Source organism: Prionailurus viverrinus, chromosome F1, assembly GCF_022837055.1.
Source record: "Prionailurus viverrinus isolate Anna chromosome F1, UM_Priviv_1.0, whole genome shotgun sequence".
Taxonomy (NCBI): Eukaryota; Metazoa; Chordata; class Mammalia; order Carnivora; family Felidae; genus Prionailurus; species Prionailurus viverrinus.
The window spans coordinates 19,611,637-19,638,323 of NC_062577.1; the positions used below are offsets into that span (position 1 = coordinate 19,611,637).

Genomic DNA, 26,687 nt, shown 5'->3' on the forward strand with positions numbered 1-26,687 from the left:
CGGGGCTTGAACTCAGTGAACTGTAAGACTAGGACCTGAGTCTGAGTCAGAATCAGAAGTTGGATGCTTAACTGACTGAGCCACCCAGGTGCGTCCCCCCCCACCTCTTGTTTTTATTGAAATAAAACCATGCTATATGCATTACTCTGGGACTTTTTTTTTCCAACTGAGTAAGTCAAGAATGTAGATCTATCTTGTTCATATATTTTATCCTCAATTTTATGTGTAGGTTTACGCACATACATGAAAACCTCATATGAATGGAATTAAAATCTATTTTTCATGCTGTCCTTCTTCCGCACCATACAATATATACATAAGCATGCAAGTGCAAGCATACACACACACGGGTATATATTTCTTTGTGTTTTATTTGGCCACTGTTTTACAAAAATGGGACCATCCTTCTAGAATTGTGAATTGGTGATTTAAAAAAAACAACAGCTTTCATTGACACTTTTATAGAAATGAAAAATAGTTTTTCCCATTAAAATTTAAGTTTTAATATCCAAAACAATCTTGATATTAAGATAATTTAATATTGATGGCTTTCATAAAGTAATATTTTCATTTGAAAATTTTTATTCTAAACATTTCCAGAATCAAAGTCAATGCTATTTGATAATATATTAAAATTTTGTTTTTAGATTAGAGTGCTTTTGATGGAACTTGAGGAAGCAAGGGGTAATCATGTAATTCGTGATGAGGAAGTGAGCTCCGCTGATATAAGTAGTTCATCTGAAGTAATATCACAGCATCTAGTGTCTTATAGAAATATTGAAGAACTTCAACAGCAAAATCAACGTCTCTTAGTGGCCCTTAGGGAACTTGGGGAAACCAGAGAAAGAGAGGAACAAGAAACAACTTCATCCAAGTAAGCAACTGATTACCTCAGTTTGTTTAGCAAAAATATTTATTAAAAACTTCTTACGTGTCCTTAATAGTGCTGTAAACTGGGAATATGATGACCTAACGGAAAAAAGAATTGAGCAACAATACAAAAAAAATTTTTTTTTACTCTTAGGGATCTCAATTTGTGGATGAGATTGATGGTAAGATAGAATAAGGTATATAAATAAGTAGGATAATTTTAGGCCCGTGTGTTCAGTGCTGTAATGGCTAGAAGTCTGTCTTTGAGAGTGTAGAGGTGGAGGACCTAGCCTAGGTTTAAGGAAACAGACCAGGCTTCATGGAGAAGGTAATGTAGGAATTACTCAAGCAGAGTAATGAATTTTTTCCAAAAATGTGTTTGGTGCCAGAGAAAGAGCAGTGGCTAAGAAGACTGAGATTTGGACTGAGTGGAATTGGTTTGATTTTTGCAAACAGATTTTTCAGGTGACATTGGTGAGTACCTGAGTACTGTATGGTGGAGGTTTTTAAAGTGGTTCTTAAAATACCAGCAGAAGAAGGAAAGGATAAGAGAGACAAAACATTATGCTTAATGATAGATGGTAAAATGCTTATTAATTTATAGTTTATTGAAATACAGTAGAATTTATAGTAGATGTTATAACTCAATCTCAGTCATGTGAAATAGACTGATTTCTTTTCCTACAGAATCACTGAGCTGCAGCTAAAACTTGAGAATGCCCTCACTGAATTAGAACAACTCCGGGAGTCACGACAACATCAAATGCAGCTTGTTGATTCTATAGTTCGTCAGCGTGATATGTACCGTATTTTGTTGTCACAAACAACAGGAGTTGCCATTCCTTTACAAGGTAGGTTTTTACATATTATCCTAAAAAATTCCAAGTAATTTTGGGAAGTATTTTTTAAATGTATATTATAGAATAGATTTTGCAACATAAGCAGTGTTTACTGATGGTAGCTTCAAATTTATCTACTATATGTGATTGATCGATCATGACATCACCAATCCTAAAACATACAATCGTTTTAGGTATGACTAAGAAAGAAGAAATTCTGACCATTGTTGACAAGTGTGCATCTTAGAATCCATGAATTACTATATTTGTCTATTTTTAAGTATAGTTGACATACAATATACTATTAATTTCAGGTGTACCTCATAATGATTTGACATTTCCATACAACATGAATTGACTCCCACATTCTATAAGTCTAGTTACCTTCTGTCACCATACAGAGTTAACTCACTATCACTGACCATATTCCCATACTATACATTACATCTCCATGACCTTTTAGTTATGTCTTGTTTCACCATTTCATTTGCAAATATTGTCTCTAACCAGAAACGGAAAGTGATCTTGGTAGATTGTTCATTAGATTCCTTCTTTCATAATCTCTGTAATCTTACTGTTTCATTTAAATAAGTCGAGCTTGTTTATTTTGGCAATGCCATATGTACAAAGAGATGTTACATTATTACTTTTACATTTCTGAAGCTTCAAGTTTAGATGATATTTCTCTTGCATCAACTCCGAAACGTTCAAGTACATCACAGACTGCTTCCACTCCTGCTCCGGTACCTGTAATTGAGTCAGCAGAGGCTATAGAAGCAAAGGCTGCTCTTAAACAGGTAAGAACACACCATGACACTTTTATCTTGGTTAGAATCTTTGAGAACACAGGTGGTCATCTTTTAATAATTTCATCAATATTTAGTTGCAGGAAATTTTTGAGAATTACAAAAAAGAAAAGGCAGATAATGAAAAAATACAAAACGAGCAGCTTGAGAAACTTCAGGATCAAATTACAGATTTGCGATCACAAAACACCAAAATATCTACACAACTAGATTTTGCTTCTAAACGGTAAGTTTTCTTTTATTCATAAGTTAATAGTCTTAGTAAAAATAGTCTGAACTTCAGTATTCAGTTGAATCCAGTTCAAGGATTAGTTTGCAAAAATTTACTCATTTGTGGACTATAATCCAGGGCTGTAGGGGTTCATTTTTGAATATTGATTAATGATTCTCTTGGGCATTTCCTAAGTAGGCCAGGTAGTTTTTTAATAAGTTGAAATTGATGTGAAGAATGTTGCTGGTTTTCCTTCCTGAGATTGAACAATCTACTGTTTCTATAGGACTTAATTATTTCATAAATGCATAAGAGGATGAGAAGAATGTGAGCAAATTTTATTCAGCCTTTTCTAGGTAGAAGAGAAGCAAGCACTAGACAGTTAATTTTAAGAAAATTCACTTTCTTGGTCATTTATAAAAGTAATAGTAAACCTCATTTTATAGTTTTAGTAGGTCTGTCAAATACTTGTTAGTTTAGTAAGTTAGAATGAAATGTATTTCTGTATACTACATGATAAAACTAGGTTTTTGTAAGCATATGGCAGGTTGTTTCCTCCATACAGTCCCAACAGTTTGATACCCCAGATATAAGCACCTTTTTTCCCCTATGTTGATAACTGTAGCCAGCCATTTGTAGGCTTTCAAGCACATAATAGAAAGAATTATAGAGGAAAAAAGGATCTGCAAAACTCCAACCATGCATAAATAAATTGTGTTCTGTATCGTGGTGGGTGTTTCATGTATCAACATTATATTGGTGCTATTTTGAATGTGATCAAAATTCTTAGCTTAAAAAGAATCAAAATCTAGCTTAAAAAGTTAATTCAGCATGAAATGAGAACTTAAAGTTTACTTAGAATTTGAATTTAACTGTTAAATTTGGAGTTGAAGGTTTTACATTATTACACAAGGTACTTTTTTTCATATTGTTAATCGTGTGAAATTAGTCTGTTGTAAAGTTCTTCAAGGAATAAGCTAGGATTCAGTATTTCAGTTGCTAATGGAATTCTTTTCTCTCACATAAGCTATGAAATGTTACAAGATAATGTTGAAGGATATCGTCGAGAAATAACATCCCTACATGAGAGAAATCAGAAACTTACTGCAACAACTCAAAAGCAGGAACAGATTATCAATACAATGACGCAAGATTTGAGAGGAGCAAATGAAAAGCTGGCTGTTGCAGAAGTGAGACCAATTTCCCTCATCTGATTTGCATTGTAAATTGCATTTGGCATGTGTTCTTTAGTTATTACTTTGATTCCACTGGTTGGTATGATACAGGTGTTTGAGCGGTTTATGGATTTCAAGTCTACTTATTTATTAGAGAGTGTACGTGCGCTCAGGGGAGGGGCAGAGAGAGGGAGAAAGAGAATCCCGAGCAGGCTCCATGCTGCCAGCATAGAGCCCCGTATGGGGCTCGAACCCACAAACTGAGATTATGACTCAAGCTGAAACCAAGAGTCACACGCCCAACTGACTGACACCCGGCTCCCTGATTTCAAATCCTTATTAGCATAGTTTCTAAATACCTAGTTGTGCATCAGTTTAGTGATTATTTCTATCAAAACTAAATGGGGAAAGAAATTTGTTTTTCTGGACTAAGATTTCTTTACAGGTCTTCCATTTCATACTAAATTTGTAAATCACTGTTTCTCTAACAGACAAATGAATATTTCATTCATTCTTGCTCATTTGTGACAAAAATACAAAAATCTTATTAGCATTAAATTATATTTCTGAATTTCAACATGAATACAAATATCTACTAGAAATTGGCAGTACTTTCAACTATACTGGATTCTTGATGATGAATTTCTATTTAATGTTTTACTGTTCTGTAAAGTTGTCTCACAACTTTCTGATCATTGTGAGCTAGGTGCACTTGTCCCCCATTTTACCGGTTGAGAAACAGACTCAAAACTTAAATGATTTCCTGTTTGAGATAGTCGTGAGAGATGGGTTGGTTGGGACTTATACCTAGGTTTTCTAATTCTGTTGGCTATATCCCTTCATTTTTATGTTTCCACTCATTTGTGGGGAATGGACAGCATCACTTTTTCAAACTGGGAGAGTAAGTTTTATGATTGCTCATTTATGATTTATGGTGTAGTTATGAATACTTTGAGGATATTTGTTTTCAGAGCACCCTTCCAAATCTCCTGAGACTCAGAGTGTACTCTTCATGAGGCAGAAAAAATGGAAATAAATCCGTCATCATTCTCAAACCAGATACTTAGAAACCAAGCTTTGATTCTAAAACTTGCATAATTTAATAATATGTAGGTATGAAGGTAGCAAAATTTTGCAATTTTGTTTTACTCTGATGTTTTAGATTTTTTTGTTGGCTGTTTCAAAGTCTGATTTGTTAAGAGCAGAGAAATCATTAAGTATTTGTGGTAATTGCAAGATTTTTTCCTTTGGTCTATTGATATTCCCATAATTTTTGCTTCGTATTTTAACACCTGAAAATTAAGAGTTATAAATTCTTATGTAATGAAGAAATGTCCTCGTCTCTAATTAGCATTAAGAAATACCAATGAAGGGGGGTGCCTGAGTGGCTCAGTCGGTTGAGCAGCCTACTTCGGCTCGGGTCATGATCTCACGGTCCGTGGGTTCGAGCCCCGCGTCGGACTGTGTGCTGACAGCTCAGAGCCTGGAGCCTGTTTCAGATTCTGTCTCCCTGTCTCTGACCCTCCCCTGTTCATGCTCTGTCTCTCTCTGTCTCAAAAATAAACGTTTAAAAAAAAATTAAAAAAAAAAAAAGAAATAACAATGAGGGATCTTTTAAATTTTTTCTTTTACTTGTATTTGCCTCAAGGTAAGAGCAGAAAATTTGAAAAAGGAAAAGGAGATGCTTAAATTGTCCGAAGTCCGCCTTTCTCAACAAAGAGAGTCTTTGTTAGCCGAACAAAGAGGGCAAAACTTGCTGCTGACTAATCTGCAAACAATTCAGGTAACCAAAAAAAAAAAAACAAAAAAACAAAAAACACCTGTAGAAAAAAATGTTCTAGTTAAATAAGTAGTTTTAACATTGCATCCTCTCAGGTTCTTAATTAGAACATTTTTCTGTCACTTTTGTCATGCATTATATAAATAAAACCTTGAAAGAGAACTGATTGAAACCATGCATTTAGCAGTTTTCACCCTCAAATCTATATTTACAGAGTCCTGTGCAGTTGAGTTGTTTACAAGATTAAATTTTTGTTTTTATTTTTTATTTTAAAACTTCAGGAGGTCTGAATGACTATTGCAATATGTCTCTTTTCCTTTATTAAGTAGATATTTTAATACAAAAAATGTCAGAAGACTTTTTTGGTGAATGTTCTAGATTTTAATTTCTTCATGTAGAAATGGGTTGTAATGCTCTATAGCCTTTCATTTTCTCTGTATTACTTTTTTAATTTCTTTCTTAAGCATAACCAAAAAATCTTTTTTTATCTTAGGGAATATTAGAGCGATCTGAAACGGAAACCAAACAAAGGCTTAGTGGCCAGATAGAAAAACTGGAACATGAGATATCTCATCTAAAGAAGAAGTTGGAAAATGAGGTGGAACAAAGGCATACACTTACTAGAAATCTAGATGTGAGTCTGTTAGTGTTATGAATTTCTATAGATTGTTTATTTCTGGAAATGAAGCTGGTATGTAGGTACACTGTCATTTCCTGTTGAAGCATGGTTTTGAAGAAGCTGTTAGTTTTCCTTGCCTCCTGTGTGCCTAATAATTTTTGGTTGGGTGCTATATATTTTGAGTTTTATCCTATTGGGTGCTGGATATTTTTATATTCCTATAAATCCCGTGTTTTTTTCTGGGATGCAGCAATTGAAAATAATTTGCTTCTCTTGAGGGTTGCTTTTTATGATTTTTTAGGCAGGTCCAAAGCAGTGCTCAGTCTGTAACTAATTATTCCCCACTATTGAGGCAAGACTTTCCTGTATACTAGTCCCAGTGTCCAGTGAATTATGAGTTTTTTCATTCTGGCTGCTGGTAATTGGCATTATTCCTGACTCTCTGTGAACACCAGACACTCTTCACTCAGTCTCTTTGGATGATTCTTAAGCCTGTCTGGGGTAATTTCACATATATGTACTGATGACTATTTTGTTGAATATTCAACAGGGATCCTCTGCAAATCTCTTGGGTACTCTATCAGTGCAGCTCTCTGTGATAGTCTATCTTAGGAATTAGCAACTAATTTAGTCTGCCTGTACTCTCGTTTATGTGTTCTCAGTTCAAGGAGTCTGCTTGCTTCTGCCTTATTTCCCTTTCCCTCTGTCAAAGCCTAAACACACAGGAAGCTAGGGAAATTACAGGGCTTGCTTCTTTTGTTTCCTATCTCAGGTATCATAGTTCTTTTTTTCAGTTATTTCAGACGGGAGGATGTATCTGATTTCTGTTACTCTATGTTGGCCAGAGTTTAAAGTGTTTTAAAATAATAAAGTGAACCTCTAGTTGCTTACCTGAAAGATAGTGTTTGTGGGGTTAATGTATCTTTTCTTCTTAGGTTCAACTTTTGGATACAAAAAGACAACTGGATACTGAGACAAATCTTCATCATAACACAAAAGAACTATTAAAAAATGCTCAAAAGGAAATTGCTACATTAAAACAGCACCTCAGTAATATGGAAGTTCAGCTTGCTTCTCAGTCCTCACAGAGAACTGGCAAAGGTAAATACACTAATAAATAAGTAAAGTGATAACAAAGTACTTTTTGAGGCTCATAACATACCCTGTAAATAAATAACCTATGTTCTTTTTGGATAATAGCAAAAGAGGAAAAAAAAAACAAAACCTTTTACTCTTCATATAGAAAAGCTGTTTTAGGCTTAAATTAATAAATTTGCAGACTCAGAAGACTGGAAATAGTTCTGCATGGCACCTGACCAGTTTTCCAGTTGTTGAAACCATTTATTGATACTTGTAAAATGTTTCTTTTGAGGAGGATTAATACTTAAATCTTTAACTCTCCCTTGTTGAATCTGTAGTAAGGGTCACTTGCAGAAATAATTCATTTGTTTGGTCTCTTTTAGAGTAGTATTCATAATCATTGCTCATTGATAGCCTTAGGTAAAAGATTTGTTTCATTAGATTTTGCTTCTTTTTGTGAATGTACCATTTCAAATGCAAAGCCTTTGGTCCAGGTAATCTTAAGATGTGTAAATATATGATACATAAGTGGATGTGTAATTATCCGATAATAGTCCATATTGATACATCACATGATAAGAAAACATCCTTTTTAATCTGTAGTTTCTTCCTTTTCCATGGATTTTAGAATGAAAATTGGACTAAATAATTTGAGATTTAGTGTTTTAGAGTAAACAATGTTAAAAAAGTAAATTAGTAACCTGGTAATATCTTCAAGTAGCTTCCTCAATTTAGCTCAAATGTTTATTCTTCTCTTTTAAATATCTTCATTGTAATATTTGTAATGGCAGATTTCAAATATTTGATTTTTTGAAGAAATAATATTCTGGAGAAATACCTGTTTTTATTTTGGTATTTAGTGTGTGTTCAAATATACTTTCAAGATAAGTACTTTTACATTTGAGCCTTAATCCTAATTTCATAAACTCTCTGATAACAGCCATTTAAAATGTCAGTTTTAAGAGAGCTCTTAAATCTTTTAGGTCAGCCTAGCAACAAAGAAGATGTGGATGATCTTCTGAGTCAGCTAAGGCAAGCAGAAGAGCAGGTGAATGATTTGAAGGAGAGACTCAAAACAAGTACTAGTAATGTGGAACAGTATCGAGCAATGGTTACTAGTTTAGAAGAATCTCTTAACAAGGAAAAACAGGTATATTCAATTTTAAATTTAATTTGAATGCACTTTTTTTTTTTAATGTTTATTTATTTTTGAGAGGGAGATAAGAGTATGAGCAGGGAAGGGAGAGAGAGGCGGAGGGGAGACACAGAATCTGAAGCAGGCTCCAGGCCCTGAGCTGTCAGCACAGAGCCCAACATGGAGCTCGAACTCACAAACCATGAGATCATGACCTCAGCCCAAGTTGGACACTTAACCAACTGAGCCACCCAGATCCCTCTTAACTTTTTTTTTTTAAATAAAAGCCTGCTGTGTGTAAGTACTATAGTAAATATGAGTTTGACGGATATCATTGTGTTTACCTTTTAAATCTGAAAAATACTTCAGTCTAATAAGCCAGATAAAACAAAACACACAAAATTCAAAACTGATTAGCATTGATAGATATTTTTTTTAAGTTTTTTTTTTTAATCTTTATTTATTTTTGAGAGAGAAGAAAGAGAGAGAGAGAGCAAGGAGGGGCAGAGAGAGAGGGAGACACAGAATCAGAAGCAGGCTCCAGGCTCCAAGCTGTCAGCACAGAGCCTGACATGGGGCTCAAACCCATGAACTGTGAGGTCATGACCTGAGCTGAAGTCGGATGCTTAACTGACTGAGTCACCAGGCATCCTGATAGATTTTTTTTTTTTTAATACAAAGCAAATGTTAATTTTAGTACTTGTGAAGTTTAGATTTAGAGAAACTAATTGTATAATTTTAGATGTGTATAATTTTTGTATTCTATTACCTGGATGGTGGTAAAGGTGACAGAAGAAGTACGTAAGAATATTGAAGTTCGTTTAAAAGAGTCAGCTGAGTTTCAGACACAGTTGGAAAAGAAGTTGATGGAAGTAGAGAAGGAAAAACAGGAACTTCAGGATGATAAGAGAAAAGCCATAGAAAGTATGGAACAACAGGTAAATTAGATTATTAGCCATATCAATCTGTCTGTGTGTGTGTGTGTGTGTGTGTGTGTGTGTGTGTGTGTGTAAGGATTTGTATTAAGTAGCTTATTAGTTACCATCCAGTTCATTTCAACTGATACTGAATGGACACATATTTAACAATTTTAGTTGTATGTTTTACACTGCTTTGTAGGTCCGTATGTGTTTCCTTTTGAGTATTTTAGACTACTTTATGGTAGTAGATATCAGTGCTGTTTTTTATAAGCCTCTCTGCCTGAGCATTAACTTTTGCAGATGTTAGTAAGGAGTGAACATAAGCCTGTGAAATTTGTGCAGTATTACCTCAAGTTATCTTTTTAAATTTAGTAAGTCTGTTTGGGCCAGTAGGATTTTAAAAATTTGTCTTTAAAATAACCCTGGTTATTTTATTAATTATTACAATAATTGTCTTGCAATTAACCCTGGTTTTAATTAATGTTCTTCTGATTTAGTTATCTGAGTTAAAGAAAACACTTAACAGCGTTCAGAATGAAGTACAAGAAGCTCTTCAGAGAGCAAGCACAGCTTTGAGTAATGAACAGCAAGCCAGACGTGACTGTCAGGAACAAGTAAGTGTTGATCATGTAGCCAGTTATTGAGAAATGAGGTTTGATCCTAGGGAGCAGTTCTTGGAGTATCTTACTGCATCTTGAGGATTGGTAAACCGTACAGAAATACAGTTATTTTCACCATTGTGGAACTTGCACTAAGATCAGCTGAAAAGTGTTATGTGAAGACTAAAAGCAAATAGTGCAATAACCATTAACAAAGCAACCTTGACAAATGGGGAAAAATATAAAAGTACCAGTAATAGTAAAACTGAAATAGAATGGGAAGACATGTAATGTTCTCATCTTTGAGTGGTATATGAATAGTCATTTGATTATAGTTCTTTATTGCTTATATATATGGTATGTACATGTATGAAGATTACATCAGAAGTGGAATACAGGGGAAAATACTTCAAAGGTAAATTAGACAAAAATTATCCTTGGCTTATTGCCAAACAGTGTAACATTGCAAATTAAAATAAAAGAATGTATCAATAATTCAATATTCAAATAAATTATTCTTATTTCCTTTTGTTTACTTTAAGTTTGTGTTTATGTATGTGTATGCACATGTATTTTACATATCGGAGTTGTTCTTAGCTTTTATTTTATAAAGCCTGTTGCAATTTGTTGTATCATCTTCATAAGTTTCATTTTGAACAATTCTTTCATATTTCTTCCTTGTTTTGAGTTTTTTTTTGTTAGAGTGGTTGTTTTTTCTCCAAATTTTTATTTAAATTCCAATTATTAGCATATAGTGTAATATTAATTTCAGGTGTAGAATTTAGTGATTCGTCACTTACATACAATACCCAGTGCTCATCCCAACAAGTGCTCTCTTTAGAGATTACCCATCTAGCCCATCCCCCACACCTACCTCCTTCCATCAACCCTCAGTTTATTCCCTATAGTTAAGAGTCTGTTTCTTGGTTTTCCTCCTTTTTTGCCTCCTGTGTTCATTTGTTTTGTTTCTTAAATTCCACATATGAGTGAAATCATATGGTATCTGTCTTCTTCTGACTCTTTCACTTCGCATGATAATTTCTATTTCCACCCACATCATTGCAAATGGCAAGACTTCATTCTTTTTTGTGGTTAATATTCCATCATGCGCGCGCGGACACACACACACACACACACACACACCCCACCTTTTCTTTATCCATTTATCAGTCAATGGACATTTGGGCCCTTTCCGTAATTTGGCTATCATTGAAAATGCTGCTATAAATATTGGGGTGCATGTGTCCCTTCAGATCAGTATTTTTATATCTGCAGATACAAAAGGTATTTATAAATATCTTGTAGTGGTGTAATTACTAGGTCATAGGGTTGTTCTTTTTTAACTTTTAAGGAACCTGTACATTTTTCCAGAATGGCAGAATGGTTGTACTTTTCCATCAGCAGTGTAAAAGGGTTCCCCTTTCTCCTCATCCTCGCCAACCCTGTTGTTTCCTATGGTGTTAATTCTAGCCATTCTGACTGGTGTGAGGTGATAGCTCATTGTAGATTGGGGTGTTTTGTTTTGTTTTGTTTTGTTTTGTTTTGTTTTGTTTTGTTTTTGAGAGCGAGAGAGAGCACGCAAGCCAGGGAGAGGGGCATTGGGGAAGAGAGAGAATCCTAAGCAGGCTCCACACCCAGGACAGAGCTGGACGGCAGGGGTTAGTCTCAGGACTGTGAGATCTGGACCAGAGCCGAAATCAAGCACTTAACCTACTGAGCGACCCAGGCTCCCCATCATTGTAGTTTTGATTTGTATTTCCTTGATGACGGGTGACATTGAGCATCTTTTCATATGTCTGTTAGCCACCTGGCTGTCTTCTTTGGAAAGTGTCACTTCATGCCCATTTCTTCACTGGATTATTTGTTTTTTTTGGATGTTGAGTTTGTTCTTTATATATTTTGGATACTAACGCTTTATGAGATACGTTCTTTGCAAGTATCTTCTCTCATTTTGTAAATTACCTTTTAGTTTTGTTTATTGTTTACTTCATCATGCAGAAGCTTTGTATTTTGATGAAATCTGAAAAGTTTATTTTTGTTTCTGTCTCCTTTGCCTCAGGAGACATATCTAGTAAGAAATTGCTACAGCCAATGTCAGAAGAGGTTCCTGCCTGTTCCTCTAGGATTTTGATGGTTTCTGGTCTCACATTTAGGCCTTTTATCCAGTTTATTTTTGTGTTTGGCATTAAGAAAATGGTCCAGTTTCATTGTTTTGCGTGTTGCTGTCCAGTTTTCCCAACACCATTTGTTGAAGAGACTTTTTTCCTTAGGATATTCTGTCTTACATACATCTGGGTTTTATTCAGTTCTGTTGCCCTGTGTGTGTTTTTGTGCCAGTACCATTATGTCTTGATGACTATAGCTTGAAATCCAGAAACGTGATGCCTCCAGCTTTGCTTTTCTTTTTCAAGATTGCCTTGGCTGTTTGGGGTCTTTTTTAGTTCCAAACAAATTTTGGGGTTATTTGTTCTAGACCTGTGAAAAATGCTGCTGGTATTTTGATAGGGATTGCATTAAATGTATAGGTTACTTTGGATAGTATAGACATTTTAACAATATTTGGTTTTCTAATCCGTGAGTGTGGAATGTTTTTTCTTTTTGTCGTCTTCTGCTTCTTTCATCAGTGTTGTGTGGTTTTCTTGTTTTCACAGTACAGATCTTTTACCTCTTTGGTTAGGCTTATTACTAGATATCTCAAGGTTTTTGGTATAGTTGTAAATGAGAATGATTCCTTGATTGCTCTTTCTGTTGCTTCATTATTGGTGTATAAAAATCCAACAGATTTCTGTACATTGATTTTGTATCCTGAAACTTTACTGAATTTGTGTACCAGTTCTAGCAATTTTTGGGTGGAGTCTTTTGGGTTTTCTATATAAAGTGTCATGTCATCTGCAAATAGTGAAAGTTTGACTTACTCCTTGCCAATTTGGATGCTTTTTATTTCTTTTTGTTGTCTGATTGCTGTGGCTGGGACTTCCAATACTATATGTTAAGTAACAGTGGTGAGAATGGACATCGTGTCTTGTTCCTGACCATAGAGGAAAAGCTCTGTTTTTCCCCATTGAGGATGATATTAGCTGTGGTTTTCGTATATGGCCTTTATTACGTTGAAGTATGTTCTCTCTGTCCTTACTTTGTGGAGGGTTTTTATCATGAATGGATGTTATACTTCATCATATGCTTTTTCTGCATCTGTTGAAAGGAGCATATGGTTTTTACCCTTTTATTAATGTGGTGTATCACATTGATTGATTTGCGAACACTGAGCCACCCCTGCAGCCCAGGAATAAATCCTACTTGATCACAGTGAATGATTCTTTTAATGTACTGTTGGATTTGATTTGCTAGTATTTTGTTGAGAATTTTGCATCCATGTTCATCAGGGGTATTTGCCTTTTTTAGTGAAGTCTTTGTCTGGTTTTGGAATCAGAGGGTAATGCTGGCATCATAGAATGAGATTTGAAGTTTTCCTTCCATTTCTATTTTTGGGGACAGTTTGAGAAGAATAGGTATTATTAACTCTTCTTTAAAAAAAAAATTTTTTTTTACATTTATTTATTTTTGAGAGTCAGAGAGACAGTGTGAGCAGGGGAAGGGCAGAGAGAGAAGGAGTCACAGAATCCAAAGCAGTCTCCAGGCTCCGAGCAAGGTGTCAGCACAGAGCCCATCGCGGGCCCAAACCTACAAAACATGAGATCGTGACCTAAGCCGAAGTCGGACACTTAACTAACTGAGCCACCCAGGCACCCTGTTATTAACTCTTTAAATGTTTGGTAGAATTCCCCTGGGAAGTCATCTGGCCCTGGACTTTTCTGTATTGGGAGATTTTTTATTACTGATTGAATTTATTTGCTGGTTATCAATCTGTTCAGGTTTTCTGTTTCTTTCTGTTTCACTTTTGGGAATTTAATCTTTCTAGGAATTATCCATTTCTTCCAGGTTGCCCATTTTGTTGGCATATAATTTTTCATAATCTCTTAAAATTGTTTGTATTTCTATTGTGTTGGTTGTGATTTCTTTCATTCATGATTTTATTTGGGTCCTCTTTTTGATAAGTCTGGCCACGGGTTTATCAATTTTACTAATTTTTTCAGAGAACTAGCTCCTAGTTTCATTGATCTACTCTGATATTTTTTTGTTTGTTTGTTTCTCTGTCATTTATTTCTGCTCTTTATTAATTTCCTTTCTGGCTTTGGGCTTCATTTGTTCTTCTTCTGGCTCCTTTAGGGATAAGGTTAGGTTGCATTTTTGGGATTTTTCTTTCTTCTTAAGATAGGTCTAGGGGCGCCTGGGTGGCGCAGTCGGTTAAGCGTCCGACTTCAGCCAGGTCACGATCTCGCGGTCCGTGAGTTCGAGCCCCGCGTCGGGCTCTGGGCTAATGGCTCAGAGCCTGGAGCCTGTTTCCGATTCTGTGTCTCCCTCTCTCTGCCCCTCCCCCGTTCATGCTCTGTCTCTCTCTGTCCCAAAAATAAACATTGAAAAAAAAAAATTAAAAAAAAAAAAAAAAAAGATAGGTCTATATTGCTGTGTACTTCACTTTTGTGATTGCTTTTGCTGCATCCCAAAGATTTTGGATCATCATGTTTTCATTTTCATTTGCATCCATGTATTTTTTTTTTAATTTTTTTTTTTTTTTAACGTTTATTTATTTTTGAGACAGAGAGAGACAGAGCATGAGCAGGGGAGGGTCAGAGAGAGGGAGACACAGAATCTGAGACAGGCTCCAGGCTCTGAGCTGTCAGCACAGAGCCCGACGCGTGGCTTGAACTCACTGACCGTGAGATCATGACCTGAGCCGAAGTTGGCCACTTAACCTACTGAGCCACCTAGGCGCCCCATGCATCCATGTATTTTTTTATTTCTTCTTTAATTTCCTGGTGGACCCATTCATTGTTTAGTAGGATATTCTTTAAATTCCATGTATTTGTGGCCTTTCCACAATTTTTTCTTATGGTTGACTTCAAGTTGCATGGTGTTGTGGTTGGAAAATATGCATGGTGTGTGGTGGTGTGATCTCAGTCGTTTTATACTTGTTGAATCCTGATTTGTGATCCACTGTGTGATCTGTTCTGGAGAATGCTCCATGTGCACTAGAAAAGAATGTGTATTCTGCTGCTTTAGGATAAAATGTTCTGAATATATCTGTTAAGTCCATCTGGTCCAGTGTGTCATTTAAGTCATTGTTTGCATGTTGCTTTTTGCTTAGATGACCTGTCCATTGATGTAAGTAGTTAAAGTTCTCTATTGTTATTATATTATTATCAATGAGTTTGCTTATGTTTTTGTTAATTGTTTTATATATTTGTATGCTTCCATGTTGGGGGCATAAATATTTACAATTGTTAGATTTTCTTGTTGGATAGTCTCCTTTATTTTGATATAGTGCCCTTCTTCATTTCTTGTTACAGTCTTTGGTTTAAAGTTTGGTGTTAACTGATACTGATAGAAGTATTGCTATTCCGACTTTCTTTTGACTTCCATTTTCATGACAAATGTTTCTCCATCCCCTTACCTTTCAATCTGCAAGTGTCTTTAGGTCTAACATGAATTTCTTATAGGCAGCATATTTCATTAAATAGATATAGCATAACTTCTAAGTATTTTATTTTGGTACATTTAGATTTTTAAAGAATGTAATGTGCATCTTTTCAGAAAATACTGACTAGCCTTATGAGTTTTTAATCTTGTGTCAATGGGGAAATAATTTCTTACAGGCTAAAATAGCTGTGGAAGCTCAGAATAAGTATGAGAGAGAATTGATGCTCCATGCTGCTGATGTTGAAGCTCTACAAGCTGCCAAGGAACAGGTTTCCAAAATGGCATCAGTCCGTCAGCATTTGGAAGAAACAACCCAGAAAGCAGAATCACAGTTATTGGAGTGCAAAGCATCTTGGGAAGAAAGAGAGAGAATGTTAAAGGTATTATTATACATCATGATAGAGTATTCTGGAGAATTTAAAGGTATGGGGGTTTTTAAATATACATTGATTGGAAAATCTGCTGTTATTGTTTTTTATTTATTTATTTTGAGAGAGAAAGAGAATAAGCTGGGGAGGGGCAGAGAGAAATGGGGACAGAGGGTCCAAAGCAGACTACTTGCTGACATTAGAAAGCCTGATGTGGGGCTCAAACTCATGAACCATGAGATCATGACCTGAGCTGAAGTTGGATATTTAACCGACTGAGCCACCCAGGTACTCCAGAAAATCTGCTATTATGATAGACTCTTGTTTACAGGATGAAGTTTCCAAGTGTGTGTCTCGCTGTGAAGATCTAGAGAAACAAAACCGATTACTTCATGATCAGATTGAAAAATTAAGTGACAAGGTTGTTGCCTCTGTGAAGGAAGGTGTACAGGGTCCCTTAAATGTCTCTCTAAGTGAAGAAGGAAAATCTCAAGAACAAATTTTAGAAATTCTCAGGTAAATCCAATAATATTCTTAATGCTTTATTTTGTGGTATACCAAGCACTGTGTAATGTAACTATAAATGCATAAATTAGGGAAGTGGGGGTTATCTGCTATTTATTTATAAAGCTCGTTCCATTCCTATTGGCCAACAAACTCATTTCTACCCTATCAGCAGTCACTTTTGACCTTTAGACATAGGCCACGCTAAAGATAGGACTTTCAGTTGAATCTGATAGTAAGAACTTGAGCGAGTTCTTTGAAAAACTAAATGCCTTTCAATTTTTTTTTTTTTGTTGATGTTTATTTTTGAGAGAGAGACAGACACAGAATGCGAGTGGGGGGGGGTCAGGGAGAAAGACACAGAATCCAAAGCAGGCTCCAGGTTCTAGCTGTCAGCACAGAGCCCAACCCGGGGCTCAAACTCAACCTGTGAGATCATGACCTGAGCTGAAGTCGGCTGCTTAACCAACTGAGCCAGCAGATGCCCCTCAATTATTTTTTTTAAAGATACACATTTCTGAAGCCATTGTCTATAATAAAAAGCATCTCTCGTTACTTATTAATGAAAACATGTAAAAATAGTTACTAAAGTGAATAGATTTGTCATCTTAAAGATTATCCAAGTTTTAAAATGTTGTGTTGGTGGCTTTTTTTTACTCAAATAAAATTTTATATATTCCTGTAGATTTATACGACGAGAAAAAGAAATTGCTGAAACCAGGTTTGAGGTGGCTCAGGTTGAGAGTCTGCGTTATCGTCAAAGAGTTGAACTTTTAGAAAGAGAGCTGCAGGAACTGCAGGATAGTCTCAATGCTGAAAGAGAGAAAGTCCAGGTATGTATCCCAAGCTTTAAGAAAGCAGTTATTTATTTATTTTTTTTTTAATTTTTTTTTTTTTAACATTTATTTATTTTTGAGACCGAGAGAGACAGAGCATGAACGGGGGAGGGTCAGAGAGAGGGAGACACAGAATCCGAAACAGGCTCCAGGCTCTGAGCTGTCAGCACAGAGCCCGACGCGGGGCTTGAACCCACGGACCATGAGATCATGACCTGAGCCGAAGTCGGCCGCTTAACCGACTGAGCCACCCAGCCGCCCCAAGAAAGCAGTTATTAAATCAAGAGAGCACATTTCAGTTTCTTGAAACATGAAATTTAATCTGAAATAAGCGTTTTTCCTATACTCTCAGATTATTAAACGTTATTAAATAGTGGTACAGTGTAATGGTAAAAGACTAGTGGCAATCAGACTGCCTAGTTTAAAAAAAAATTTTTTAATGTTTATTTCTGAGACACAGAGAGACAGAGCATGAGTGGGGGAGGGGCAGAGAGCGAGGGAGACACAGCATCTGAAGCAGGCTCCAGGCTCCAAGCTGTTGGCACAGAGCCTGAAGCGGCGCTCGAGCTCATAAACCGTGAGATCATGACCTGAGGCGAAGTCGGTCGCTCAACCGACTGAGCCATCCAGGAGCCCCTAGACTGCCTGGTTTTAAATTCTAGCTTCATACCGTTAGATGTGTGTCTTGGGTATATTATTTTCCCTGCTCTTAAATTTTCTCATCTGTAATATTGGGATGATAATAATAAGGATTGAGTTCAAGTACGGGAAGCATTTAGAAACATGTCTGGTGCATGGTGAGTGCTTAAGTAAATTTCAGTTCTCTTTTTTATTATTATAGTTGTCATATGTATGTCAGTAATTATTCTGGGATAAAATTGTGGGTAGAAACTGCTACAGAACATTTTTTCCTCAGCAAGGAGCAAAAAATAGTCAAAACTGTCAACCAAGAAAGGAAAAGAAGTTGCTGAGGTGAATGGATGGTCACAGCAAAAGCTCAACTCCTTAACCTACGCTACCACCCAGAAGCTTACAATTGCATGTGCTCATTCTAAGGAGATTCAATAATAGAACTTCACATCTGGAAGGAAGGAAATTATGACCTTTACTCATTTATCTTCTTTTAAATTTTTTTTTTTCAACGTTTATTTATTTTTTTTGGGACAGAGAGAGACAGAGCATGAACGGGGGAGGGGCAGAGAGAGAGGGAGACACAGAATCGGAAACAGGCTCCAGGCTCTGAGCCATCAGCCCAGAGCCCGACGCGGGGCTCGAACTCACGGACCGCGAGATCGTGACCTGGCTGAAGTCGGACGCTTAACCAACTGCGCCACCCAGGCGCCCCTCATTTATCTTGTTTTAAATGATAGTTGGAATGGCTGTTAGACAAAAGCCATCCAACCCCAGGGGAAAGTGAGTAGATTTATGGGGTTTATATTTTCATACAGAAATTAAAAGTTTCAGAATTATATCTTGACAAAAACCCATTCAAATATATCTCGTAATATATAAAACCCTCCAATCAGTGGCATTAACATTTGGAGAAAAAAAAAAGCAGAATCAGGATTTTTAAAAAGATGGCATATTCTCTCAGTGTTCCTTCCGGCAAATAATACTAGAAAATGCCCAACCAACAAAGTTAGATGGGAGAACCAGCTTTTACATACAATCGAAAGAGTCAAGAAATATCACACGTTATATAAAAAATAATACCCAAACATGAACAGTGTAGGATGGTAACCCTGTATCATAGCTTTTTTTTTATGCACACTTTTTTTTTGACTATATTAAAAGGCAATAGTCTGACAATAAAAAGGCTGCTTATGAAATACTGTTATATTAAACTTTACTTACAGGATGTTAAATCCTTAGAAGTAAGGATTTAATTAAATTAATGGAAACATCAATTGCTCTTCAGATTTGAGAGTTGCTGCTTGAAAAGGTGGTTTTACACGAACACTGAATTAAAAGAAACAAAAAAACTTTAGAACACAATGAATTGCTTTAATTTCAGTATGCATCCACATCTCAGCAATCAGTGGTCCTGAACAGAAAAGTGGAAAACGACAGCAATTTGCCAGGAAATCAGGCCCACCAATATCAGGGATCTGCTGTGTGCACGTTCTTTCTTAATCTCTGCTGAGAACCGTGAGAAGCAGCAGCACCAAAAGCAAAGTATGCACCGAATTCAGGGTTCTTTTTGTTCCATTTGTCAGATTGCAAATGAGACCCAGGTGGATGGCAAGGATCGATTTTTAAAAGCTAATGCAATTCTAGGAAAAGAAAACAACTCATTCAGGGGGATTGTGTGTGCTTGTAAGTGTCTTCTGTGGCCTTTCTCCAAGTTTAACCACCAACAAGATTGAGGGCTCGCAGGTTTGAGTACCCCTGGTGACTGTTACTTTCACTTTGTCAAAACCTGAACTAAAAAAAAATCCACATCATTTGGGGCACTTGGGTGGCTTAGTCGGTTGAACATCTGACTTCAGCTGAGGTCATGATCTCGTGGTCATGAGTTCGAGCCCTGCATTGGGCTTGCTGCTGTCAGCCTGTCAGAGCAGAGCCCACTTCAGATCCTCTGTCCCCCTCTCTCTGCCCCTCACCCACTCGCGCTCTCCCAAAAATAAATATTAAAAAAAAAAAAATCCCACATCATTTAATAATGAAAGCCAAGTACGGCAGGGCTAAGGATCCAATATTCATTATCAAGCTGGTGGAGAGAGAGTAAATGTGGTTCCAGTACTACACAAGGGAAGTCTGAAATTCTCTCCAACCTTACCTGATGGCTTCTAGCCAAAGCAAGGAAGTGTCATGGAAGGTGTTCAGTGGTGATAGTGTAAAAATGCACTTGAGGAAGAGGAAGGAAAACACAGTCCTCAGTTAAGGTTGGGGAGAAGATATGGGGAAAACCCTGAATTTGTCCCCAAAGGCCATTTTCAGAGGGGATTAGAGGGGGTGCTGTCTATGCTTCAGTCAGAGGTGGTAGTAGAAAGTGAAGAAAGGACAATGGCTTGGAAGTGGGGGGGGAGGGGGGCATCATCTAAGATTTTAAAAAAGAAACCAGAGATGCAGCTAGAGCCCCCTCCCCCACCACCACACATAGCAGTAGTACCACAGGCTCCGACCTGAAACCCCCACTCCTCTAGCAGGTCACCCCAAGCTGGAGGGCTGTTGCAGGCCATGTAATCAGCAGAAGGTGATTGTGTGATATGTCTTTTCACAGTTGAGTTAGATGGGCCCCACCAGTTAGGATTGGAATCAAAGTATACTTTCTTGATCCCAGAAGTTCAACTATGTGGACAGTGGTTATGTTTGACAGGATTTGTTAGAGCATAACATATATTTCAAATGGACAAAAAAATTAGAATTGCTTACAGTATCTTAAGATAAATTGCTTTTGAATGGGAGTTTCCCTTTTAGTACTTTGAGATCTACAAGACATATCTAGAAAATTAACTACTGTGAAAAATGAAGACTGCTTAAATCAAGGCGGCAGGGCGAGGAGGAGGAAGGCCTATGGTTTTTCTTTTTGATTGACTGCTATAACACTATCCTCTGACCCGAGCCATAGCTTTAAAAATGGTGAGGAAATAAAGTAACATGTAAAAGATGGATAATTACACCCAATGAGAACAGAACAGAGAAGTTCGTCACCGTTGAAGAAATATTCAGTAGAATTGCTCAAAACCAAAGTGATGAAACAACTGAATGAAATGAAGAATTTCTAAACAGTGGGGAACATGGTGGAGGGGGAATAATATCATTTTAGAACTATTAATAAATTCAGTATACCAAGAAAAAGAATAAAGATTAATAGATAATAGAGATCTGGATTAATGTTTTTACCCAGTGTTAGAACTGATTATTTATTAGTGGGGTTTTTATCTTTTTGTTTTCATCCCTATAATTTTAAACTTGTAGTTAGCCTGCATCACAGAAAAATAAATATGTACAACTTTCAAAAATTTCCATTTAAAAGCTGACATTTAAATCCTTTTTACTTTTTGTAGGAAAGATTAGAACTGGTAGGAAAAGATAAGTCTTCACCTACCGTTGGATGTTGGTATACACGTGTGTTTGAAATCTTTAGGTAACTGCAAAAACAATGGCTCAGCATGAAGAACTGATGAAGAAAACCGAAACAATGAATGTAGTGATGGAGACCAATAAGATGCTAAGAGAAGAAAAAGAGAGGCTAGAACAGGATTTACAGCAGATGCAAGCAAAGGTTTGGGACTTCCTAATCAAGAGTAAACACATGTCATTTTTAACAATGTTAGAGTTTTTACATCAGATGTTCAAAAAAATACTGGCACTATTTTCAGGTAAGGAAACTGGAGTTAGATATTTTACCCTTACAAGAAGCAAATGCTGAGCTGAGTGAGAAAAGCGGTATGTTGCAAGCAGAGAAGAAGTTACTAGAAGAAGATGTCAAACGTTGGAAAGCACGTAACCAGGTAAATGCAATTAAACATGGAGGTGTTGATTTTTTAAATAATAGGACAACATTTAAGAGGATGAGAAATGGCTAATTTATTTCTTTAAATTCCAAATTTACGCTTTTCCTGTATCTCTAAAATATTTTTGTACATGAAAAAAATGAATTTATCTAGCTGATTGAAGCACTTTAAAAAGACTTGTTCACTGAAAACTTTTTGGGGGGACAAAACTGTATAATTTTGATTAGAGGGTTAGAAACTCCAGCTCCATATTTAAACAAAAGATTGGAAATCTGCCTTGCCTGATAGTAGTTATGCAATTTGTGAGAGTTCCTTAATATTTCCGAGGCACTTTTCATTTTACAAAAAGTTTAATAAATGTAAAGCAGTTCACTTAGCACCTGGCTCCTAGAAAATGGTCTAGAATAGTAATAGTAATTGTTATAGAATTTTAGAGCCCATTTTTTTCCTGTTTTTATCACACAAGCAATCTGAAAAATAAGAAAGGAGGGTGATCTTTCCAAATCTAGATATGTTCCTGGTAAACTTCACTGCACTGTTTCCTGACTCAATGGAATCAGTTAAATTTAGTTTATTTTTATGCAGTTGTAATGATTTATAGACATTTTTTCCTTGTAAATGTCATTTTAATGAAAGTGGATATTTAATATTAAAAGCTTATAATTTCATATTTTTAAGTTGTAATGATTTATAGACATCTTTTTCTTGTAAATGTCACTTTAATGAAAGTGGATATTTAATATTAAAAGCTTATAATTTCTTTAGATTCATTTATTTGACTTGTTTGTAACTATTTTGAAGTGTTTGTTTGCAGTTATAAAAAAATAATGCATAATGACGTTTATTTCCCTTTCCCATTTTGGCTAGGGATTTTAGGTAAATAAACCTTCAATCTTATTTTATAGTTTGGTACTTGATCACCATGTATAAGACAGCAAACATAATTAGATATGCTGCTATTTTATTATAGTACATTAGTTTCATAAAACCTATATAACCATATTATGCGTTTTTGCTATTCTAGCATCTAGTAAGTCAACAGAAAGATCCAGATACAGAAGAATATCGGAAGCTCCTTTCTGAAAAGGAAGTTCATACTAAGCGTATTCAGCAATTGACTGAAGAAATTGGGAGACTTAAAGCGGAAATTGCAAGGTATATGGAAAGAAATCTTAAATTGTATATTAATATATGAAATCTTGAGTTTATTTCTACTCTTTATATATTGACTGCCCAAGTGCTTCCTGAGTTAGAAAGAATGAAAAGTGCTGCAGCCTTTACATGTGGCTTTCCCTTTATTACTTTATGGAGCCAAGCAAGCAGTAATTTAATTTTATGCCTTTATGTATATGATTATTACTTTTTAAAAATCTACATTTTTGGTATGAGTCTAAACCTAAACGTATTTATTTTCTTAACAGTTGATAACTTTTGCAAGCAGGTTTTTCTTCTTTTGGTTAGCATTTATTTATGAGTATTTTGAAAGTGTTTAATAAAGAAAGTTTTTAAATAAGAAATTTTTTAAAATGAACTTACAATGAACTGGTGCCTTTTTAAAGTTAAGAAATTTAAAATTAAAATTAATGTTTCTGAGACCTTTTTTAAGTTTAAATTTTAGTGTTATTTATTTATGTTAGCTCCTACTTCTGTAATACTTGACAGCTTATAGATTTTTCTCATGTATATTATTTTGTTTTATAGCAGTCTGGCATTTTAAGTAGGAGAGATAATAATTAGTACTTAATGAGGAAACTGAGTTTCAGAAAGGTACCCAAGATCACAGGTAGTAGTTGTTAAACCCATACTCTTAATTCAGGTCATGTGATTTCAGATTCAGTTTGATAAAGTACAGGGGTTTGCAGACTATAACCTACATGCCTGTATTTGCACGGCCTGTAAACTGAGAGATTTTCACATTTTTAAAGTACTGTAAAAAAGGAAGGACATGTGACAAAGACTACATGTGGACTACAAAGCCTAACGTATTTACTCAACACCCAATATAGTAGAAATTATGTATTTTAGTATCAGGCAGAAGTGGATTAAAATCTGTGTACTAACATTTGATTATTTTCTCCTTTATTTTTTTGTTTGTTTAGATCAAATGCATCTTTGACGAACAACCAGAACTTAATCCAGAGTCTAAAGGAAGACTTAAATAAAGTAAGAACTGAAAAGGAAACCATCCAAAAGGACTTAGATGCCAAAATAATTGACATCCAGGAAAAAGTCAAAACTATTACTCAAGTCAAGAAGATTGGGCGTAGATACAAGACTCAGTATGAAGAACTTAAAGCACAACAGGATAAGGTATTTTGAAGTAATTTTCTTTAGGTTTGTATGTTTGTATATATAATTTTTGACATACACAACTTTGTTTTATACGCTTTTATTCATGTAATGTTTTCTTTATAATTTTTATTTATTGGTTTTTAGATTCTGAACATAACTATAAGTTTATATATGATTATTTGGTTTAAGATATCTCTTTAATTTGCCTCAAGTTACACTATAAATTCATGAAGAAATTTTAGTAAATGCTTTGTTATTTTAGTTCAGTGTTCCAACTTCAAATATTTTCCTTTTTCAGACCTGTTCTTGTAACTTATTGCTGACTAAAATTGTGTATATAGGGGCGCCTGGGTGGCGCAGTCGGTTAAGCGTCCGACTTCAGCCAGGTCACGATCTCGCCGTCCGGGAGTTCGAGCCCCGCGTCGGGCTCTGGGCTGATGGCTCAGAGCCTGGAGCCTGTTTCCGATTCTGTGTCTCCCTCTCTCTCTGCCCCTCCCCCGTTCATGCTCTGTCTCTCTCTGTCCCAAAAATAAATAAAAAACGTTGAAAAAAAATTTTTTTTTAATTGTGTATATAAAAAATGATAGTTCTTTATAATTAATCAGACTTTATTACAGTTTTACATAAGTAATGTATATTAGCCACCTATCAAAAGGAATTGTTTAGTTCTTGTAACATTTTGAATCTGAATTAATTCCCAGAAGTAAAAACAAACGTATGTTAACTTAATTATATATTTAGCACCTGTTAGATTAGAAAATGTATTTTGAAAATCCAAAATGCAGGATGCCTGGGTGGCCCAGTCATTTGAGCGTCCCTCTCTCGATTTCGTCTCAGGTCATGATTCTAGGGTCATGGGATTGAGCCCCATGTCACGCTCCATGCTTAAGATACTCATTCATTCATTCATTCTCTCTCTCTCTCTCTCACTCTCTCTCAACCCCCTCCCTGTCCCTCTATCCCTCTCCCTGACCTAGACTTGCACATGTGTACTCTTTCTCTCTCTCAAATAAAAAAATAAATAAAATGTAAAAATATCCAAAATTATTACCCCTTAGTATTGACTGCATTAGCACTTGAGTGCTTTTCCACTTAATGCGTTATTGTGAAAATATATTTGTATGTCAGAGATCCATCGATAGTGCAGCATCATTTTGATTAGATGGCTATTATCCAGTTGTATAGAAGACTCTAACTTGCTTAACTAATACATCTTACTTTCAGACATTAGAGTTATTCCATAGAAAATTCACTTATGAATACCTTTTAAGATAAATTTCTTTGCATAGTTGTGATTATTACCTTAGATGAACTTCTGGAAGTGGAATTATTGAGTATAAATGTGGAAGTATATTATTACTGTTTGTCATCTTAGGCCATGGAGACTTCGGCTCAATCTTCTGGAGACCACCAGGAACAGCATGTCTCAGTCCAGGAAATGCAGGAGCTCAAAGAAACCCTCAATCAAGCTGAAACAAAGTCAAAATCACTGGAGAGTCAAGTAGAGAATCTGCAGAAGGTATGACTGAGAGTAGTGAAGAGTGTATGTGTCCCTAATTGTTTCCTTGTTAAATACTTGAAATATGTGTTAAACACTGACAGTTTCTCTTGTCATATGGAAGCATTTTTATTATCTTTTTTATGGATATTTATCTTTTATACATGAATGATGTGTGTGTAAATAGTATCTAATCGTCTTCAGGTATCCACTTGAATGGTTTGACCACATTTTACATTTATATTTCCATTTAATCTAAATAAGCAAATTAATAAGTTTTACATGTTAAGTCTGCAGGGTGTACAGTTCATATTGGTTTAATTGAATTACATGAATACTTTGCTTTCCTTTAAAAGACATTATCTGAAAAAGAGACAGAAGCAAGAAATCTGCAGGAACAGACTGTGCAGCTGCAGTCTGAGCTTTCACGACTCCGCCAGGATCTTCAAGATAGAACCACACAAGAGGAGCAACTCCGACAGCAGATAACTGAAAAGGAAGAAAAAACAAGAAAGGCCATTGTAGCAGCAAAATCAAAAATTGCGCATTTAGCTGGTAAATTTCTGTATATGCCAGACTTTGAACTTAAATATTAGGTTGATTTCTCTTAGACACAAAATTAGAACAGTCTTAATTTTCAAATGATGAGGATGTCCCTGATCTATTTATGAAGTTTTTCCTAATTTTTGGCTGGTAATAGGGAGTACTGTGGTCCTTCTCCTTTATTGTGTGTCTGTTTCTGCCATCTGTTGGGAGATCCTTTGGGTCTGCTGTGTGCTTTCTCAAGAGGGCTTCTGTAAATTCCTACATAGCATTGGCTGTTACTAGCCCAATGATTTTTCTGTGCCTTACTTTTCTGGGGGTTCCTCCAGCCCTTTGTGGAGAATATCATGTCCGATTTGTGAAGGACCCAGTGCTGGAATGCTTGGGAACTAATTGCACTTTGCTTGCTGTTCTGCTTAGTGGGTAAATAAAATGCCCAATCATCTGGGTTTTATTGTAAGCAATTTTTTTAATGATCTGTAATATAGTGTCCCAGCAACTTATTTCATTAAAAAAAAAGTAAAGTTACCTGATTATTTTTAAGTATGTTATAGGTTGTATGAAATGAAAATTTTGGAATTTATAACCTTGTATTTTAGTAATGTATTGAAATA

General features: G+C 35.7%; 1 protein-coding gene across 3 annotated transcripts in view; it reads left to right on the plus strand.

Moving 5' to 3' along the window:
• The window catches only part of TPR (translocated promoter region, nuclear basket protein), a 66,680-nt gene that overhangs the window by 15,254 nt on the left and 24,739 nt on the right, over positions 1 to 26,687 (plus strand). For all 3 annotated transcript variants that reach the window (XM_047839670.1, XM_047839669.1, XM_047839671.1), the window contains 20 exons: positions 648 to 874; positions 1,558 to 1,721; positions 2,373 to 2,506; positions 2,593 to 2,741; positions 3,754 to 3,916; positions 5,550 to 5,684; positions 6,175 to 6,315; positions 7,236 to 7,401; positions 8,364 to 8,530; positions 9,301 to 9,453; positions 9,933 to 10,049; positions 15,749 to 15,952; positions 16,272 to 16,456; positions 17,130 to 17,277; positions 21,371 to 21,508; positions 21,606 to 21,737; positions 22,765 to 22,895; positions 23,840 to 24,050; positions 25,408 to 25,551; positions 25,887 to 26,085. In XM_047839670.1, the coding sequence (XP_047695626.1) occupies positions 648 to 874; positions 1,558 to 1,721; positions 2,373 to 2,506; positions 2,593 to 2,741; positions 3,754 to 3,916; positions 5,550 to 5,684; positions 6,175 to 6,315; positions 7,236 to 7,401; positions 8,364 to 8,530; positions 9,301 to 9,453; positions 9,933 to 10,049; positions 15,749 to 15,952; positions 16,272 to 16,456; positions 17,130 to 17,277; positions 21,371 to 21,508; positions 21,606 to 21,737; positions 22,765 to 22,895; positions 23,840 to 24,050; positions 25,408 to 25,551; positions 25,887 to 26,085 (3,208 nt within the window). The remainder of the gene's footprint in view (positions 1 to 647; positions 875 to 1,557; positions 1,722 to 2,372; positions 2,507 to 2,592; positions 2,742 to 3,753; positions 3,917 to 5,549; positions 5,685 to 6,174; positions 6,316 to 7,235; positions 7,402 to 8,363; positions 8,531 to 9,300; positions 9,454 to 9,932; positions 10,050 to 15,748; positions 15,953 to 16,271; positions 16,457 to 17,129; positions 17,278 to 21,370; positions 21,509 to 21,605; positions 21,738 to 22,764; positions 22,896 to 23,839; positions 24,051 to 25,407; positions 25,552 to 25,886; positions 26,086 to 26,687) is intronic.